The following is a 19,525-nucleotide window of genomic DNA, read 5'->3' as shown; positions in this document are numbered from 1 at the left end:
TATTTCCTGAACGTGGCTGAAATTAATCCTTACTTACTTGAAAAATTATGGAAGTAGGCTTCATAATGTTGTATCTTTTGGGCTTCTGTAGAGTTTATTTTTCCCTTGCCCATGCCTCAGCTCCATTATAAGCTACAATGCTACATCAACCTAGAGTGGTCAATTCCTACACACTGTCACTGTAAGTCCAGTAAAAGAAACACCAAGTGATAAAAACCAAAGTTGAGCAGCAATTTAAGCATAACCACTATTGTTTGTTCCTGTTGATTGCAATTCCAAGAGTCCTGGTTGCAATCAGATGCCGTCATGCAAAAATAGTCTGGCAATACCCAAAAGCCGGATGATCGAAGTCAGTGGCACTTCGTCACCTCGGTCGCCCCAAATTGGTGTTACTAACTAAGCCCCTCTCCCTCCCGTAGATTTGCGAAATGGCGTTGAAGCCGCTACCTGCAGCACACTGCTAGCTAACAGGTTCCCAAGGAAGTCCAGTGGATTTGTTTGACCTACTTAAGTAGCGAGAGGGAAGAGGCCGACGTGACGAGAATGCGTGTTGCGGACAGCTGTCGGAACGCTAGTAAACCTTTTTAACAGTCTTCTATTTGGCTGAAGGTGTCTCCAGGCAAGACAATCCAGACATCGTTCGTTGTTTTGTGCCGTTATTTATTGTTTTGTTTGTCGTCTTCTTTATTACGATGCTTTAAACCAACGCAATCACTTAATGGAATTGGAGACTCGTATCTTTTTTGGCTAAGCTATTAGCTTGGAAGTTTTATATGAGAGCGTTCATCATATCAATCAAACGATACCACGGTGTCCGCATGATATATGGAGCCTCAATTATATTTTCTATTTCGTCTGAGTCCTCGCTCAGCAGTGTCGTTTCTATCCTCTTTTGTCATCCTGGAGATGAGCGGAGCTTTGATCATCAGATTTGCGACACTTTGAAGTGAAGGTTTGTTAGCGAACGACAGAACGGGAATAACTCATGCATAACTCACATATTACAATGTTGGACAAATAGGAAGTCATTTAGACCTCCCAACTGCCAAAGAAATATCTATGAATATGTTTCCTTATTTGCATTGTACTTATCATTCAAGTGACAGTGTGTAATAATTCACCACTTCATGTCATGTGCTTAGGATGGAGCTGTGGAGTGTGCATTGGAACAAGATGAAATACAGAAATCTAAAGGATACTACTTCGAAAGCCTATTTACAGATTATCTGGTGTGATTTCAATCAGCCACAGGACATAAAAGCTGCTGTTAATCCCCAAACGAGTTGGATACACCTGAAGCGGATAAAAAGGCCTGTAAAAAATTGTACGAGTAAATTCCATTTACATCTAATGCAGCTAATGATAACAGCAGCTGGCATCCAGACATATCCTGCAGCCATTAAGGTGGCTGGCATGAGTAGCTAGAAAAGAAACAGTGGAAAAATTAATAGATTATGCTGAACCACGGGACTCTTCCATGTTCGCTTGCATGATTAGCAGTGGAAGAAGAGTGACACATAAGAATTAAGCAATAGCAGCTACCAATAAAAATAGCACCTAGCCATGAATCTTTGCCTGCAGCCGAGTGGCCATCAGAAGTGGTCAGAGAAGGAAAGAGTAGAAAACGTTGAAGATGCCCATACCACAGAACTTGGTGACCATCACATGCAGGGCTCAGTTGTCAAAGGCAAGCGACACATAAGAAACAAAGCAAGAGCAGATAGCAATAACAATAGCGGTTAGCAGGGAGCCAAAGAAGGCAGCCTAGTGGCTAAAATGAGTGGCTAGAGAAGAAAACAGTAAAAAAGGACTAGACGCCTAAATGGTGGAACCCTGCAACCATCAGCTGCAGAGGTTAGCCATAGAATGCGTGTGGCTAACATAAAAGACTAGAAAAGGAAACAATAGGAAAAAGTTCAAAATTCAGTAATGATGCGACTCTGTAAACATCGTGTTTTGGGCTTTGTAGTGTGCAATAAGTTGCCATTATGAACTACAGGCACAAACTGGACAAGCTAGTGTGGCAACATCCTCATTCAGGCTTTCATAGAAGGAAAATGGCAGTTAAAGATGGCAGTAACTTCAAAGTTTTGTCACATCATTACAAATTTCAAAACTTAATAATCCAAACATTTTAAGGCCCTAGCTTTCCAGTGCCTTACATTATGATAAGGTAGAGAGGACCAAGTTGTGTTACTACTTCTAAAGAAAATCAAAATATATTCTAATAAGGAGCATAAATGTTTTGAAAATTTGTAATGAGTAGTGTTGGCTGATTGAACGTTAGCCCGGCTCAAGTGACAAATTACTTAATTTTCTTTATTTCTATTGTTATGATAACTGACTGTGATGCTTGATCATTATGTTTCCGATAATTATTGGGCTTCCCTAAAAATGTTAATTTCAAAAGCACTGCGTACAGTGAACATTAAAAAAGCTTTTTCATGGCTTACTGATTACTTGCCACCCTTTTGAAATCAAAAGGCGGTTTATCACACATTCTATTCCTACGAGTGAAACACAAACCGCCTCCAGAGTAGAAAAAACAACAATGACATGCGCTTTTCTAAAACCAAAAGTGGCAAACTTTTACCGCAACGCAAATCGAATGCAATTGTTCGAGTGGTTTATTTACGCACAAAAACTTAAAATAAAACAGCCGTAGACTAAAATACTAGTCTTGAGTGAAAATTATTTTTACTGTTGTTTGAATTTCAAAAAGCAGTAGATATTTTTTTTAAAAGCGCTAGGCTAGGGGTCAGCAGACCCAAATGGCAAAAAATCCGTATTGGACCAAAAAAAAAATCCCAACCAAATTTGATTAATGCAGTATGTATCTATATTGTCTAAATAAAAGTTGGAAGCAGCACATCCTGTGGAGTGTGACGTGACTACTCTGATGTATGATACCACTTCATTTTGTTATTACATTAATAAAATACGATATGTTTTTGGGATAAAATTGAAAAAAATGCAATTAAGAAAACCATTCTATGATGTCATTTTTGAGGATTCGAAAAAATAACTAGCATGCATATTGTCCCCTTAATTGGACAACAAAGAGTGTAATAAAAAGCCGCATGCATTTATAAAAATAAAATAGTAACCTTTCGAAAAGGTGAAGTATTAACAATCACATTACTACAGTTATGTGGAGTTATGTTTCTTTGGGGTCCAAGGCGGATCACACAGAGGCTTGGGCTGCACAGTTGGCTCTCACACAGGGGACACGGGAGAGGAAACCAGGCAAAGGAAAACTGTGCTCGTACCATCTAATAGTTACAACACTAATTGAAATGTAAAATGTATTCTACATATTTTGACAGCATTGGAAAACGTTAAAAGTGTATTTTTGATCAAGTGCCTGTGAGCCATTCGCTTGTGCTGAGGAGCCGCAGGTAGCTCCTGAGCTGTGGGTTGCTGACACCCGCGCTAGGCGTTTTAAGGGGAAAAATTGGTGGCCGAACGAGTCAAGCAAAAATTTGGCAGGTATGCTTACTATCATCCGCATCAGGTAGGATGTTAATCCTGGCGCTGGGAAAGCGAGCACCCAGGCGGCCCCCCACTGGCATTGCCAGAGTGACGTTGAAGCTCTCCTTAGCCTCATAAAGCGAGTCGTCGATGATGACGACGCGGCACGGCTTCTCCACTTCGCCTTTGTCGAAAAGCAGAACGCTGTGATGGTCCTCCGGACGCGAGATGTAGTCCGAGTAGGAGAGCACCGCTGTGGGCACCGTGCCGGCTGCGGACCCTATGGAACAATTGCAGAGTCCATACTGAGACATCGAAACAAAAGGGCTGCACGATTTTGGGGGAAAAAAACTACCGTATTTTCTGGACTATAAGTTTATTCGGCGTATAAGTCGCACCAGGCAAAAAAAGCAAATTGAGAAGGAAAAAACATGAATAAGTTGCATTAGGAATATAAATCAAATTTTGGGGGGAAATTATTTGATAAAATCTAACACTAAACACATATGTGTTATCTTGAATGTCAATTCTAAACAAATATAAAATAGAGATAATTGTATACTGACATTACACATACGTGCCTATCTTAGACACGCTTTTACACATCAGTAATGAATTAACCTCTTACTCTTCCAGAAAAATTCGCCTAAAATCCTAATCCAAGACAAATAAATTGAATGCTGTTCTTAAACTGTTTGAAGGATATGGACGGTTTTTGTCTCTTTTGAAACGTAACACTCTTGAGTTTTGTAACAAAACTAAAATAATCACTGCAAATACTAACATCGAGTAATCTGAGTTGGAACACACAGAAAAAGTAGTTTTTTTTAATCTGGCCTGATTTTGTTTTTTTTTTGCAATCAAATGCCTGCAAAAGAGTGTAGCATGGGCATCTTAGCTGGAAGACAGATAAGACAATAACTTAAATCCTAATGTAGTACCATGTCAAATTAAATCACAATCTGAAAAACTAAACATTGTATTTTTCATATTTTTTTTAATGGTCTACACGTTTCCAAAAGTGGCAATTTGGACAGGAGCAATCCACAGCTCTCAAAATTTTCCTTTAGTGTGTTTTACTTCGGACATTTTTTAGACATTGTGAAAGAGTTGTACATGTTTGACTTCTCTTTCTAGAAGTAAATCCATTATGGTGCACACTTGCGCATAATAATGGTGCTTAAAAATGAATCATGATTGGCTTTGCTCACGTTAACTTAGGGCTCTGTTCTGAATTCCCACCACAAATCTCTACATATCATTGTTGGACATTTAGTTCGCCAGCGTGTCATACCACATTTGAATTGGTCACTCTTGGCTAATGATATTCAAAGCCGAAATGGTCATGATGTTGTTTTCAATACAGGCCTTTTATAAGTTGTCACAGGCTAAGGACCTTTAAAAAAAGCTTGCAATTGGCCAAGAGTAGAGTCAACCAAAAGGCCAGAGGCTAGCGGAAGTATTGAAAATAATCAGACGAGTCTGTTTTTAAAGGGGAGTAGTGAAGCTAAACGGACTCATACAATCAGATCGTCAAACAATGCAAGAAGCCTTTTTCATATGTTGGCTTTATCATGTGTTTTGGAGGAAACATTTTACATGGTTGGATTCACTGGACTTTTGTGAATGTAGACACACCATATTTGCCGGGAGTCCTTTGGAAAATTTAAGGGGTTAAGATTTATTCAGATAACTCTAATATAAAGAACATGCTTACCAAACTATCGGCTTCACTCCAAATCACTAAATCCAATAAAGTATTTCATTCTCTGTGTCTCTCGGTAGGAGGACGATAAGCTGCTTTACTTTCTCTTTCCGTTAGTTCAAATCATCAATAGAGGCCTAGAGCACTCTTTAGCAGTTCAGTGTGAAAATAACATGTGAAGTGTTATACAGTACTGGTAATAAAACTCAATGATACATGCAAAATTATTAACACATTATGATAAGTCACTGGAGTATAAGTCGCACCTCCGGCCAAACTATGAAAAAACGGTGAGTTATGATCGGAAAAAAAACAGTAATCGCGATTTTTCAGACCAGTATTTCGATGCGATTTTCGATTTTAGAAGAAAAGTGCATTTTCTGTGCTAGTTATTTTTTGTGAGTCCTCAATCATCTAATTCACTCAGACAGTTCTAGCACTCTTCAATCCTTGAAAACAAAACATCAAAAATCAAGCATTTTCAAGGATCTCGATCACCCATACGAACCCTGAAGATTGCACTTCAATTTATTTCAATTCCAACATTGAACTATAAAGCTAGCCGAATAGGTGGATAACTTCGAGTTTAGATGAAAAATATCTTAATAAATCAAACTGACACAAGTTAAAAGAAATGCAAATACAGAGAAATACATCATTAAAATAAAATATTGGATGAATGAAAGGCCTTTAACTATTATTTAAACAGTGGTACAATTACATTGGAGGGCAAAACGAGCAAAATAAAAAAAGATACAAATGTGTAAAAAGATAATAATTAAAAAATATATCAAAATATATCAATGATACATAATAACATGTTTGTATTCAGAGGCAGTAGTATAGAACATATGCATTATGCTCATTAACATTGTAGATGGGAGTTCAAGGTGGGGATGGCTCTTGGGAAGGAGCTGTTTGTCTTTTATATTATTTGAATTTACACGATGCAGGTCATATTGTGTTATGAAAATATGTTTTTTATGGCGGCAGGGGCCACATGGGGACAATGAAGACAAGAGTGGGACCAAAACCACAGTTAAATATTTGTAGCAAAAAATGTTCAGAAGGCAAGATTAAAATGCTTATTCTAACTACCAATGTACAGTTAAGATAATGCCACTGTGATATTTTGAGTAGTATACTGAAATTTATTTTGGCTTAGGCATATGTGACATTCAGTCCTGGAGCACTTGTATAATAAGAAGTGCCGAATTTTCATATGATGAACACACTCACAAGAATATACACTTTCTGCAATATGTGGTGCTCATAAATACAACTTGTCATTATAGTTTTTAATTCCAAACAACGTAAGTACTGATACAGTCAAGCTCTAGTCTCTCTAACACAACTTTTTGGAGACATGTTAACCAAATGAATCTAATGGTATGCAATTGTAAAGAAAAACAAAGTAACACATAAAAATAATTTGATTTTGTGTGTTTCTTCATTTTCTAGATATATCATTCATGTGGAAAAGTAATGGGCATTGGCAGGAAAGAGGAGTCATCATGCATCCTGATAAATGTGTTTCTTTAATTACTTAACAAAAAAAAAATCTTAATATAATACGGGTTTTTTTGTGAGGAAAATGTATCTTTAAAATAGTACAGGGAAAATGGATGACTACATTGGGAAGATGTTCAGCTTATTTGTCCAATTAATCAATCAGGCAGACAGCATTTTAGCAGAACAATGCACCAGCTGTCATTATCAGCAGAAAAATGGTGTGGAATTTCAAAAGGGAACAAATTAACATAAAAAGGTAAAAACAAAAAACCCTTTGTGATTGGGAACCTAAAAAAAACTCACTTTGCATAAGATGACAATTCCTGATTACCTTGCTGAGTGAAGCAGATGACCATAAGCTCCTGGCCCACGTCACCACTGCGCCTCACCGGCACCATCAGCTCGCCCACATTCTCCTCGATGTCATATGCTGCTGCCAGGATGTACACGGTTGACTCTGGAGGGAAAAATCGGAAAATCCAGCCTTAAAAAACTGATTTATTTTCCTTTAAACGTGAAGCTATAAAGTAATAAAACATAATTAATGTATAAAAGTAGCACAGGAGATCGTCTTGGGACCAAAGAGGTCGCAGGTTCGATTCTGGGCCCCTCCGGGTCAAATGTCGAATTGTCATTGGGCAAGACACTGAACCCTAATGCCGATGATAAGCAGGCGCCTTATATACTAAGTGTGAAGTGACTGATTAGAGGGCTATATAAATGCAGCTCATTTACCATTATTGCCAACTATTACAGACAAGTGCGTTTTATTTTTGGGGAGCGAACAATAATATGCATGCAGCTATACACAGGATGACAATTCAAAATCTATCCCAATATAAAATATCCAATATTCGACATAGCAGAAAATTCACATATACTCTCTAGTGGTGTCCTTATACATTTTAACTCTCGATACTGCAGCTTATTGTCATGGCTTCCATGGCGCCCAATTGGTTCCCGCCGTGTGGCGCCAGGTTCTGTCACGGTTGCCACGGCGCCCAATTGGCCCTGCCCACTGACACCAGCTGAAACGCGTTGACAGATTGCTGCCGGACTACTTGAACGCGGTCTTGCGAGTTGCCTGGTGACAGAGTGTCTGCGAAACTTCTGCTAGACTCTGTGTGATATGCCAAGTCCTGTGAATCTCCGTTTTTGCCTGTGATTTGATCCTGTTTTATTTTTGGCACGATCCGTTTCATTTCAATCTACTTGATATCTGATTTTAAAAAGGCAGAAATTAAACGTGCAGTTTTTATTATTGTGTTTTTGTTTGTTTTTTAATTCAAAAGCATGAGTTAGAATGAATGTTTTTTTTAAGTGGATTCATGTCATCAGTATTAATCCTAATTTTAGCCCTTGTTCTCTCAAATTTGGTTTGTCCAATGAGGACATTTGTTTTATTCACAAAGTATTATGGGAAGTCTATCCCTTAAATGTGGAAAGGAAATAATTATATTTTGGAACCATAAAAAACGTTTAAAACCCACATTTGAAGTCCAAACCCGAGCTCATAACCTTGGCCCAACAACTAACCTAAGAAACATGGCAATTATGGCAAGCATTTACAAATAGAATTCATGCACTTTTCAAACCTTATGAATGAATGAATGAAAACTTTATTTCGAACATTGAAATAAAAACAGAACAAAAACAATACCTCAACAACAAAATAATGTTACATAATATGTCAGAAAAGGGGTAGTAAGAAGCAGATGCTTATATTCCCTACCCCCTTCATCTTCCCTATTAAATACACCAATGATAATAAAAATAATAATAACAGTTATGATATAACAATAGCAACAATAACAACAAAGATAACCATAGTTCTAGACGCACTATTCCCAAACTCTCGTATCACTCATACCCCATTTTCTTCATCTCTGTATCCCGCCAGTAATGTTTTTTTGTATTTAACTTTGAACAATTGAATAGTTGAACATTGTTTGATCTCGTCTTTTAAATTGTTCCACATACTTTTACAGGTTGTTCTCACCTTTGGGATTATGACTTTACTACAGCCCATTAAGTTATAATTTCCGTCTTTCCGAATGAATAATTTATTGCTTTTGCAGTGAAAAATTTTACCAAATCATCCAATTTTAATAATTTGGACTGCAGGAATAAAATATGAGTATGATCTCGATATCCTACCCTGTGTATGGTTCTAATTGCAAGTTTTTGGAGGATGAAAAGGGTCTTTAGTGAACTTTTGTAATTATTGCCCCCAGACTTCAGCACAATATGTTAAGTATGGCTGAACTAGAGAACAATATAATAAATACAATGCATTATAGTTTAAAATGAATTTGGCTTTATCAATTATTGAAATGCTTTTAGATACTTTAGTTTGTTTGTGTCTGATGTGTGTTTTCCAGCTTAATTCATTGTCTAGTTTGACCCCTAAAAACTTAATTTCTGATACAGTGTCGATTGCAGCACCATCCATTCTTACTTCTAAATCTTGATTTGCCTTGCGATTACCAAAGAATATTACTTTGGTTTTATTTAAATTTAAAGATAATTTATTTATATCATCCATATTTTTAGGTTAATTAATTATCAAATAACTTTGAATCCATTGCAAAGCCACGCCCCTGATGCCATATCTTTCCAGTTTTTTTAATAGTATATTATGATTAATGGTATCAAATGCTTTTTTAAGTCCCCAACTGCGTATCTCTTTTTTTCTATGCTATGGGTGATTCCTTTAACTCCATCAATAATAGCCATTGTTGCTGATCTGTTTGCTCTAAAGCCATATTGACTTTCATTAATCAATTTATGTTTCGCTACAAAGTTTCTCTAATATTTTAGAGAACTGAGGAAGCCGAGATACCGGTCTATAGTTTGTAAAAATGCGTTTTGTATATTGGTATAACTTTTGCTATTTTCATTTGATTTAGAAATTTGCCTGTTAGAAATTATAGATTACATATGTAAACGATGGATTACATAAAAACACAACATTAAAATTCAAGACTTTTTCAAGGACTTCAAGCGCCCGTACAAACCCTGTACCATTTAAAGAGAAGAGACAGGGTTTCACAAGGATAACATAACCATGTGTTATATGTTATATTTCATTACTTTATCCAAGGGAGAAGTGTGACATTAAAAAAACTGTCACATGGTCATTAGGGATGCACATGGCAATCACAATGCCTGCCTTCTCCCTATTGTGGTCCTTTACTCTTTTATGTGGGCATCAGTCGTCATTGCGCAATTGAACAGGAACTTGACAAGACAAAGCAAACAGTGCTTTTTTTTTCGATTCCTGCAGTTTCCAAAAACACAAAAGCCAAAAAAAAACGTGTCGACACGTCGCATGATTATTGTCCGCCAGAGGCCTGATACAAACTCACAATTTTACATACTCATTTGCATGAATCCCTGACGGCCAATCCTGCCTATTCCGGCCGGCGCCATCCCCTGGGACTTGAATATTTATATGGTTCACTTTTCTCCATCTCAGCCCCCGTGTTTACTTGGCGGCAGCTTGTAGTGTCACTTCCATATTTATTCTGTGACCGTTTCAAATGTGAAAGTGGAGCCTAGCGTCCACGCCCTCACATCTCCTAGAAATGAAAGCTTGACCCAAACGTGGCCCGATTTACAATTTACATTCTAGAGAAGGCGCCTTTTTTTTACTGGTGTTTTGATGCTAGAGAGGTTTTGAATGGCAAACGGGAATAGAGACTTTTAACATCTCTCAGCACCTTGGTGGAGAAGAGATAAATAAGTTTGGTTTAAATACATCCAATAGCTTGGGGTTATACAGCCTACAGGGAGATGGGCAACACAATAATACAGCAGTGGTGGGCTGGAGGGCCTGCAAGTCCTTTTCTGCTGGCTTGAAAATATCTGAATCGTGTTGTCAGCAGGGTTCATACACCTTTTTCATGGCCAAATTCATGCACTTTTAAAGCACTTACAAAGCCAATTTTCCCATTTCCTATTAAAAGAAGAAATCCTGTGTGAATCATATATTTTGCTGATCCACAAATATATCTTCAATTCACACAAGCAATTTTTAATATTTTGTGCACATTTACCAAGACATCAAAATGTGCGTAAATATTCCCATCTCATTAGCTGCACCGCTTATCCTCAGTAGGGTCGCGGGGGTGCTGGAGCCCATCCCAGCAATCATCAGGCAGTGGGCAGGGGACACCCTGAACTGGTTGCCAGCCAATCGCAGGGCATGCAGGGACAGTCAACTCGCGCGCTCATTCACACCTAGGGACAATTTGGACCGGCCAATCCACCTGAAAATGCATGTCTTTGGAATGTGGGAGGAAACCGGAGTGCCCGGAGGAAACCCACGCAAGCACGGGGAGAACATACAAACTCCGCACAGTAAGTCCGGTAGCTGGATTTGAACCCACAAAGAAGGTTCCCAAGACCTTAGAACTGTGCCGCACACGCGCTAACCACTGCGCCGCCGTGCTGTGCGTAAATATTTTTGAGACAAATCTCTCCCCATTTACAGTGCTATTCAAAATATTAGCAGTGCAATGGGACTAACCAGTATATCCTTGGTTTTAGTATATTATTTATTTTTACATGATGGACTAACTACAAGGAGGTCCAGTAGACTCTCAGAAAACAAACAAGATCCAGCATTCATAATAGGCACGTTCCAAAGGCTATGCAATTAGTCAAATAGTTCAAAGTGGTGTGTTAAAAAAATAGCAGTGTGGCAACCAATCTCTGTGTTCATCAATTTTGGGGAAGCAAAAAAACAAAAACAGGTGTGAATCAGGTGTGTTTCAAGTGGCGCCTATTTAAGGATGATTAAGTCGGCACAGGTTGAACATGCATTTAAGGATGGTTTGTTCACAAAATTGCTCCGTAGAATGGCATTCATTGATTAAAAAGTTGATTGGAGAGGGAGGAACCTATTAAAAAGATGCAAAGAATTGTTGGCTGTTCAGCTAAAATGATCTCCAATGTCTTGAAATGGGTAGAAAAAACATATATTGGAAGAAACATGGCATTAGAATGGACCAGAGAATAACCAGAATGGCAAAGGCTCAGCCAAAAGATCAGCTCCAGGAGGATCAAACACAGTCCGCAGTTACTTGTGTGTTATGTGTTATGTGTTATGTGTGTGAAGCAAAATAATTTTCAAGAATCCCACACAAAATCCCTCTGTTAAAAAAGAAGCATTTGCAGAAGATTTGTGTATTAGGGTTAGTGGGTTAGGTCTGTGATATGTAGCTTACAATTTCAGTTGCATGAAGTTACCACTGGGAAACACTAGCTCAATATTTTCCATGGCCCTTAATAAATTTGCATAGTTGAGACATAATCCTTGCACTAATACACACTTCATAGTTCCCTGTTTAGGTGTACCATGTAGAAAACCATCGCAAATAAAAAATCATAGTTTAAGCTAGTCATCTCCGTGAGTTATCTTTTAATATGACTGAAAAGCGCTGCCTCTCCAATTATAGGGTCACTGAAGTAACTCTTTTGCCCTCTTTGATGCACCTGTCGTAATACCCTTGTAGGGGTCGATGGCGTTTCAAATGTCAATGCCCTGCAGTTGCAGCTGCCGCGTTGCGACAAATTTGTTAATCTTATTTTATTCTTCTGTTTAATTGGGGATCTGTCGAGTCAGATCGCCGAGACACGAATTACAAGCATATCCCCGGCCTTGAAAACACAACATAAAAATCATTTCCTCAGATTTCAAGTACCGTACAAACCCTGTGTTGATTATATTTTGTCCCTTAATAACTATTAAATAATTACAAATGGTCTGTCATCTTCATTTCATTGCTTCTCGCTGGTTACACTGCTTCAAGATGTGTGCTTTCGGATTCAAGCATTTAACCAATCACAATTCAGCCATTAGTAGTTGCTCGCATCAGAAATCTACTTAGAGGCCTTAACAACAAAATAAAATAGCAACCTGAGCCTCAATATCAGTCTTTGAGAAAGCTGTTGGTCAAGCCAATCAGATTCTGAGTTGGCGCCTGAATGACAGCTAGCTGATGTTGAGAAAGTCATCGATTTTACAAACTATGATAAAATAGGGGGTTGTAATCCACCAAAGCAAGTGTGCCAACAACTTGAAGAGAAGAGCTACACAAGGAAATACAGTACCTTGTGTTGATTTAATAAAGGTTGGACAACTCCGAATGGAGCAAGCCCGAAAAGGTTTTGTTTTTCAGCCAAGAGGTAAGATATTAAGCCAGAGCCGAGTCGGTGCCTTGGGCTCGGGCCAAGTTTCTCTCTTGCTGACGTTTTTATATCTATTATCCGTATCATTGTTCATTGTCCCTGTTCATACTGACTTTAGATTTTGTTTTCAAATCACTTTTGAGCAGGTAACATGTTTATTTTGCCTTTTTCTATTCAAATCGCTCGTATTGAAACTGTTATGCACTCTACCGTAAAGCTTATTTCTGCATAATAAGCTTTACGGTAGAGTGCATAACAGATCTCAAAAGTGATTTATATACGGTGTGCATTACCGTTCGATTACGTTCACAACAAAAACAAAGACGGAATGGTTTAAGTTGTATTACATTACCAACAAATGCAAGACGAAGTCGATTTGGTTATATGTTCGCCATTACATTCCCTACAAGTGATATAAAAGTGAGATAAAACGAGGTAAAAGTGGTTGTAGTAGCGAGGGGATGCAAATCTCGGCAGGGATGCATTTCTCGGCATAACACCGGGCTGTAGAAATCATAACCGCTCAAAAACAGTCCCGTGAAGATCAAGATTTCAAGCTATGGCACTGAAGAAGCCAATATGTTATTATTGTAATAGTTTTTCATTTTTATTTTATTATCTTGTTATGAAATGAAAATAAATGTCAAGAAATAAAAATGGATTAAGACGAGGTCACTACGGTGACAGGGATCCATGTTCACCCCTTGACGTCTCGAGCACAACTGACGTGTGCTCGGCAAATCGCGCTGTATATACGCGGAGAAAGGCGTTTGACCGTCACACGCGTAACACGCTAATTTTACGTAATAACACCGCGATACAGGGGGCAGAACATTCTATGACCGTGCTCCACCCACGATTACCCGCTGAAATTTCGTGTCCTACCCACGTGTAACCACGCCCTGGCCGCGGCCATAGCACGTCGTTCAGCGTCATTTCCGCGTCATTACCTCGTGTGTACCACGTGGTTTTTGCTTGTGTATTTCAACACCATTAGGGGTCACTATATTATACACACTCGGGCCTTAACAGTACATCCTTGACCAAAGTTGTATCCTACTTGGACAAATTTTCTACTTAACCCCACACTTTTAATATAATCCTTTTGGTTGTCATAGTCTTAAAACCTTATGCACCACAAAGCTCCACCCACCCCCTTTCAAGAGATTTCAGTAGTACAGATGTGGGCAACTATTTGGAGTCAGGGGCTTCATTGGGTTTGGTCAAGGGGCCCATCCTGGAGACCTATACATGTTTTTATTTATGAATACACATGCATGCAGATTCCTAAATGTTACAATTCTTTATTTTTCCTAATAGAATTGTTAAATCAAATTGGTTTTGAAATGCTCATAATTAAAGAATATAATATATTCGGTCCCTGTTTTAAGCACCTCATTTTATATTTTGATGTATAGTATTACTGTTGTTCAAACATACTAATGTTTGTTGTCTTCCTCCAGTTGTATGTTTGCAGTTTCCATAGTAGTATTTTTTTTTATTTCCATAGTATACTTGTTGTTGTATATCTGTTGTGTTTTTAACTGTAATTGTAGTTTTGCAATATTTCTACAGTAGTATTTTTGTAGTACAGTATTTTCAAAGTAGTATTTTTGTTCTGTCATATTTTTTAGTATTTCTAAAGTATTACAGTAGTTGTATTTAGACAATATTTTTGGTGCAATATTTCTGTTGTAGTATATTTGTGTTATAGTTTTACTTTAGTAGTATTTTTGCAGTATTTCTGTAAAAGTATTTTTGAAGTAGTTCCAGATTACAATTTTTGTCGTATCTCTGTTGTATTTTTGTACGATTCCAATAGAATATTTTTGCTTTCAGAATGAAAGCAAAATAATGAGTTATGTCCCTGTTTTTAAGAACTAATTTTGATATTTGGTTTTTAGTAATGTTGTAGTGTGTTTATAGTATTTATGTAGTAATATTTTTGCTGTAGACACACAAAGAAAAAAACAAGTTAGCACAAAAAAAAATCTTATTAGTACTTTATTTACTGTTATATATTATCAATTAGTTTAAACAATTTTCGTTTGGCGGTTAGGATGAAAAAGCCTGGTAGGTCGCATGTGGCCCGCGGCCCATACTTTGCCCACCTCTGCACTAGTACATATTATTTGTATTTTTTTTCAATAAAATTGCATCTGTAAATTATAAATTGGATAAAACGTGACTGACCGTCATCAGGGTCCACAATCTCCACATTGGCAGCTTGCGGGTATTCAAGGACGGCCATGATGGGTTCAGAGAGGACAATCTGGAAGGTCTCTGACACTTCATACTCGCCGTCCGGCAGGATTCGAACCTTCCATGTGGCCACGGTCTGACCTGGGTTGAACTGAACTTGCTTCTGAGATTTGCCGCGGAAATCCTTGTCCTTGATCGCGGTTCCGTCCTTGGTGCCGATGCCTTTGTGGGAGAGAAGAGAATGAGACCTCATTGGACCCGGAAGTGGGAATTGAAACACAAGGGTAAGGGTATATCTTTTGTCACTTTTTGTTTTAAATAATCCTCTAAAAAATAACTGAAAATTATTTTAGAAATTAATTAAGAAACCTAGTGTCCTAACCTTCTCGTTTTGCTGCAAAAGGAGGACTACTTTATAATATTTATTTATGGACCGCCCCTCCTGTACGGTATTTAATGTGTGGGTCATATTCCAAAGGGAACCCGTGATAGATGATATCTAAGAAGTAAAACCCTGAATTTTGTTTACAACCATTTTCACAGGTTGTTTAACATATAAAAATACTGTATATCTCAAGGGGTTTTGGACAGACCCATATGCACGATTCAAGGAGACGGAATACACGGGATGTGATCAATCTCCACCATGGGGATGTTAATAGCAACAAAAAATGGGGGTGAGAGGCTGTAACTGCTGAGGAGACAGAGCCTTGCAAGAAAACTAGAGGGGGTCTTGGGGTGAGGAAAATTTTTGACGGGGAGATTTGGGAGTACCTTTAGGAACAGATGACTGAAGTGGACGATCATGAGGTGAAGAGAGAACTGAATTTAAAGAAGAAAGTTGTGGGAGAAGCTCGTCGTTTTGGTGAGTGAAAGTCTTTAGGAATCTATACACTTCAACAACTAAGGTTGGAGCCCTGGTATTTATAGTAGAGGTGGCTAATTATCTCATTGGAAACATGTGGGAAAAGGAAATGGGAGGGGGGGCTGCAAAATCGGGTAATGTTGCCATCTTTTGGATAAAAGAGGGACTGCAGGCACCATACCATAACAACAACTAATTAAAAAAAATAATTCCAGTACCGGTAACTTTAAACTTTACTGTCAATATACTATGTGTACAACATATAGCAAAAATGAAATTACTTCCTCTTCCCTGCGTGCGAACACACAATAAATAAGACACGAATACAAAGAACGAGGTAAAAAAAGTATATAGGTTTGTAATAAATAATAATAATAGCAGAAAGACTGTTTAGCCAATCAGAATGCAAAAAGCGATGCACGACAAAGTCTGAAGTAGTGAAACCGTGAAAAGTAAAAACCACATTGTAGTGAGAGATTACTGTTCATAATTTTTTTTTTCAAACATTTTTTTGTTCAAAGCTTTTGCCATCACATATAAAAAGGGTGTTTTTTCATTGTACCAATCTTGCATTTTTTTCTGCACTGTATAAAAGCACACCAAAGACTTATTTTTAATCATTTATCTTAAGCATTTTAAAATTATTTTTCTGTTCGTCTGAGCTGGTGTAAGCATTTACTTTAGCAGCTAGCTAAAGCGAGTGTCACAATTGTACATGGTAAGTTTTATTATACATACGAGGAGCAGATAGATACACCTGGTGTGACTGAAAAAGAGCCAATAGCTAAAGTTGGTCAGAGCTAGTGAGAGGAGCTACTGGAAAGTAAAAAAGTAAAACAAAAAATTAAGTCGTGAAATAAGTGGCTAGAAAAGAAAACTATGGGGAAAAGGCAAATATGTCAAGAACTAGATACCTGTATCACAAATTTTGGCAACTTTAGCTTGCATGAGCAGTTGAGGAACGAGTAACACTTAAGGATGAAGCAGTAGCAGCTAAAAACAATAGCGGCTAGCGGCGAACCATAGCCAAGTGTTTTATTTCAACGAATAAAGTATTTGTACACAACTAAAGGTTGCTATAAAATATACACTGTCACTTTTAAGTCTGTTTTGTCTCAGCATGCAAACAAGACAGGCCCTGAAAGTTTTCTCCTGAATCCATTTTCTTTGCCAAGTTAGCATTCCTTGAGCCTTTGGGGGATGCTAACACGGACCATCTTATTTGAGTTCCGTTACACGGGAGCTCCGTTCGCTCCTGTCTCTACTTCCATTTCAAAGTCCTTGCTCTCATTTCAAAGAACAGGTGAAGAAATGAGTCTGAGTCTCCCCCCAAAAAGTTAAACTTATGCAATTCCTGGATTATTTTTTTCTACAGGTGGAAATATTTAACATTTCCTTTCCCTTTTGCTTTTATTGATATTGGAGCACTTGCTGCCTAATATGAAAATAGCTACAACAAAATCAACCTTGATGAATTGATGATCTACTCAGAAAGAAAGGCAAGGGTGTTCAATGCAATACTATGCTGACTTCACATTTATTAGACATCATAGTTTTAAGAATTAATGATCGTACACATCCCTAAACACACTGTAACCTTGCGATTCAGCCGAACGGTCAGTTCTCCTCAGGTGATCCTGCGCGTTTGAAGGTCCCACTTCAACCAGGCTTCTTGGAGTCGAAGCTCCACAGCGCTGGCGCTGGACCACCTGCCCTCCTCCTCCAGCTGGAGGACCCTAGTCGCTGCTACCCTATGCATGGATTTCCGATCATCTTTCGACCTTAGCATGCCTTCTGCCTGTTATATTTGGCTATCTGCTGCCCATTTACACCCAGATCTTGTAATGACGCCTGCGCCTCTAACCATCTTGTCGCTGCAATCTTTAAGGATCATGACAGCTTTACACCTTGAACTCTTCAACTACAGAGGACAGGGAAAACTGCAGTTATCCCGACCTGATGTAGAGCCCTAATGACTTGAAGCTTGATGGAAACCCAAGCCACTTGTGGAGATGTTTATTTCCCCTCCTCTCAATTCCTTCAACCGCTGTCAAAGGGATTTCATAGATCCTTAGCAGCCACAGGAGTCTTGGTAGGAGACCGTGCTGAAATAATCAAGCCTTAAACGTGCCTGGAAGGCCTGATCTTTCGACCCTTAGCAGCCACTCATCAGCCACTCTTCAGTCATGGGAATGCTGCCTCTCTTCACCAAGGATGAATCATACCACTGTCCCAGGCATTTTATTAGGTTCACTTCAATAAATGGTACTATCTGGATTAGAAGTTGGAACCTGCTTGTGACCTTGTCTCTCCTGATCACCATGCTTCTTGACATTTTCGTCTTATATTTCATCCGAGCCCAGGTTGTTAACTCGTCAAGTGCCTTCAGAATCTATCATGCTCGCACATGGGTTCCTACTGTAATGGTGAAGTCATCTATGATGCATCTCAGAGAAAGTTGGGAAATGCCAGACCCCATCATCAGCCCTCTGGACTCCTTCACCGCAGCAGGGACGAGTAGATTCATGCCCAAAAAAACAGGATGGGGGAGATGGTGCAACCTGTTACGATCCCCTTGACTATGTCTCGCCACTGGGTGGTGAACTGGGTGGTGAACTGGGTGGTGAACTGTGTGGTTTGGAAGTTACTTGAAGCCACTGAAATAGAAGGTGATCATTCCCCCTGAAGTGCTGTGGGATATGGTAATGCTCCATAGCGGTGTTGATGAGATCATGTGAGATTGACCCATATGCATTGGCCAAATTCAGTCACACAACTGTCAAGCACTATTTCACAACTCATGCCAGTGTACCAGCACTACCTTTTAAATATTACTTATCCTAATATTCTTTTTTCACTTCTTTGTTTTAAGTTTTTTGTTACATGTTCATCCTGGAATGTTTAAGGTGGTGTAAGTAACTTCAGAAACATTGTACCGGCTGACGCCATCTTCTGGTCAAAGTCATCATTGCAGCTCCTTTTTTTCCACATGCAAGTATGTGAAATTCTTAGATGGGTTCAAATACACTTTTTTAAAAATCTTTTTGGGGGTTTGGGTTGGCATTTGGACTGAATTTGAAACAATCATTTTCTTACTTTCACCATTTTGATCCTCCATTTAAGGAAATTTACATCTACGTGCTGGATATTGCTCTTGAATTCTATTTTAGCAAAAGTGAGCTGAAGTTACTTCAAAGGTCCAAAAATATGTGAAACAAACACAAATCCTTCTTTAAGTATAGGTAGTATAAGAAGAAAAAATATAATTATTGATGTATAATACAACAGTGAATAAAGATCATTTCAGGGGCCATAGAAATCCTTGCCTTGGCTTTGACGTGTTATACTGCTACTGAAAATAAGCGCTAAAAAACACAAATTAAAAAGACAAACTACTGAGACTCAAAGTGAACAAACCGCACCAGTTTCTTTTGTCGGGTATGCTTTTTAAAAGCAGCAAGACGGAGAACCATTACGTCAACTGCCCTTGGGGGCAAGTTGGATTTCCATGGTGGTGGCACGGCGGCTGAGTAATTAGCGCGTCAGCAGCACAGTTCTGAGGTACTGGTATTAAA

The 19,525-nt window shown here is 38.5% G+C and overlaps 1 protein-coding gene across 1 annotated transcript in view; it reads right to left on the bottom strand.

Moving 5' to 3' along the window:
- The window catches only part of LOC148357486 (FRAS1-related extracellular matrix protein 2-like), a 209,321-nt gene that overhangs the window by 68,712 nt on the left and 121,084 nt on the right, over positions 1–19,525 (bottom strand). Inside the window, exons 4-6 of the mRNA XM_088346043.1 lie at positions 15,077–15,307; positions 7,020–7,145; positions 3,500–3,751 (exon numbers count right to left, since the gene is read on the bottom strand). Coding sequence (XP_088202169.1) covers positions 3,500–3,751; positions 7,020–7,145; positions 15,077–15,307 — 609 coding nt within the window. The remainder of the gene's footprint in view (positions 1–3,499; positions 3,752–7,019; positions 7,146–15,076; positions 15,308–19,525) is intronic.

The sequence above is a fragment of the Urocampus carinirostris genome, chromosome 10 (genome assembly GCF_059441175.1).
Source record: "Urocampus carinirostris isolate Australia breed hairy pipefish chromosome 10, RoL_Ucar_1.0, whole genome shotgun sequence".
Taxonomy (NCBI): Eukaryota; Metazoa; Chordata; class Actinopteri; order Syngnathiformes; family Syngnathidae; genus Urocampus; species Urocampus carinirostris.
Note: the sequence above shows the minus strand (reverse complement) of the source record. Positions and strands in the feature narration are given on the sequence as shown.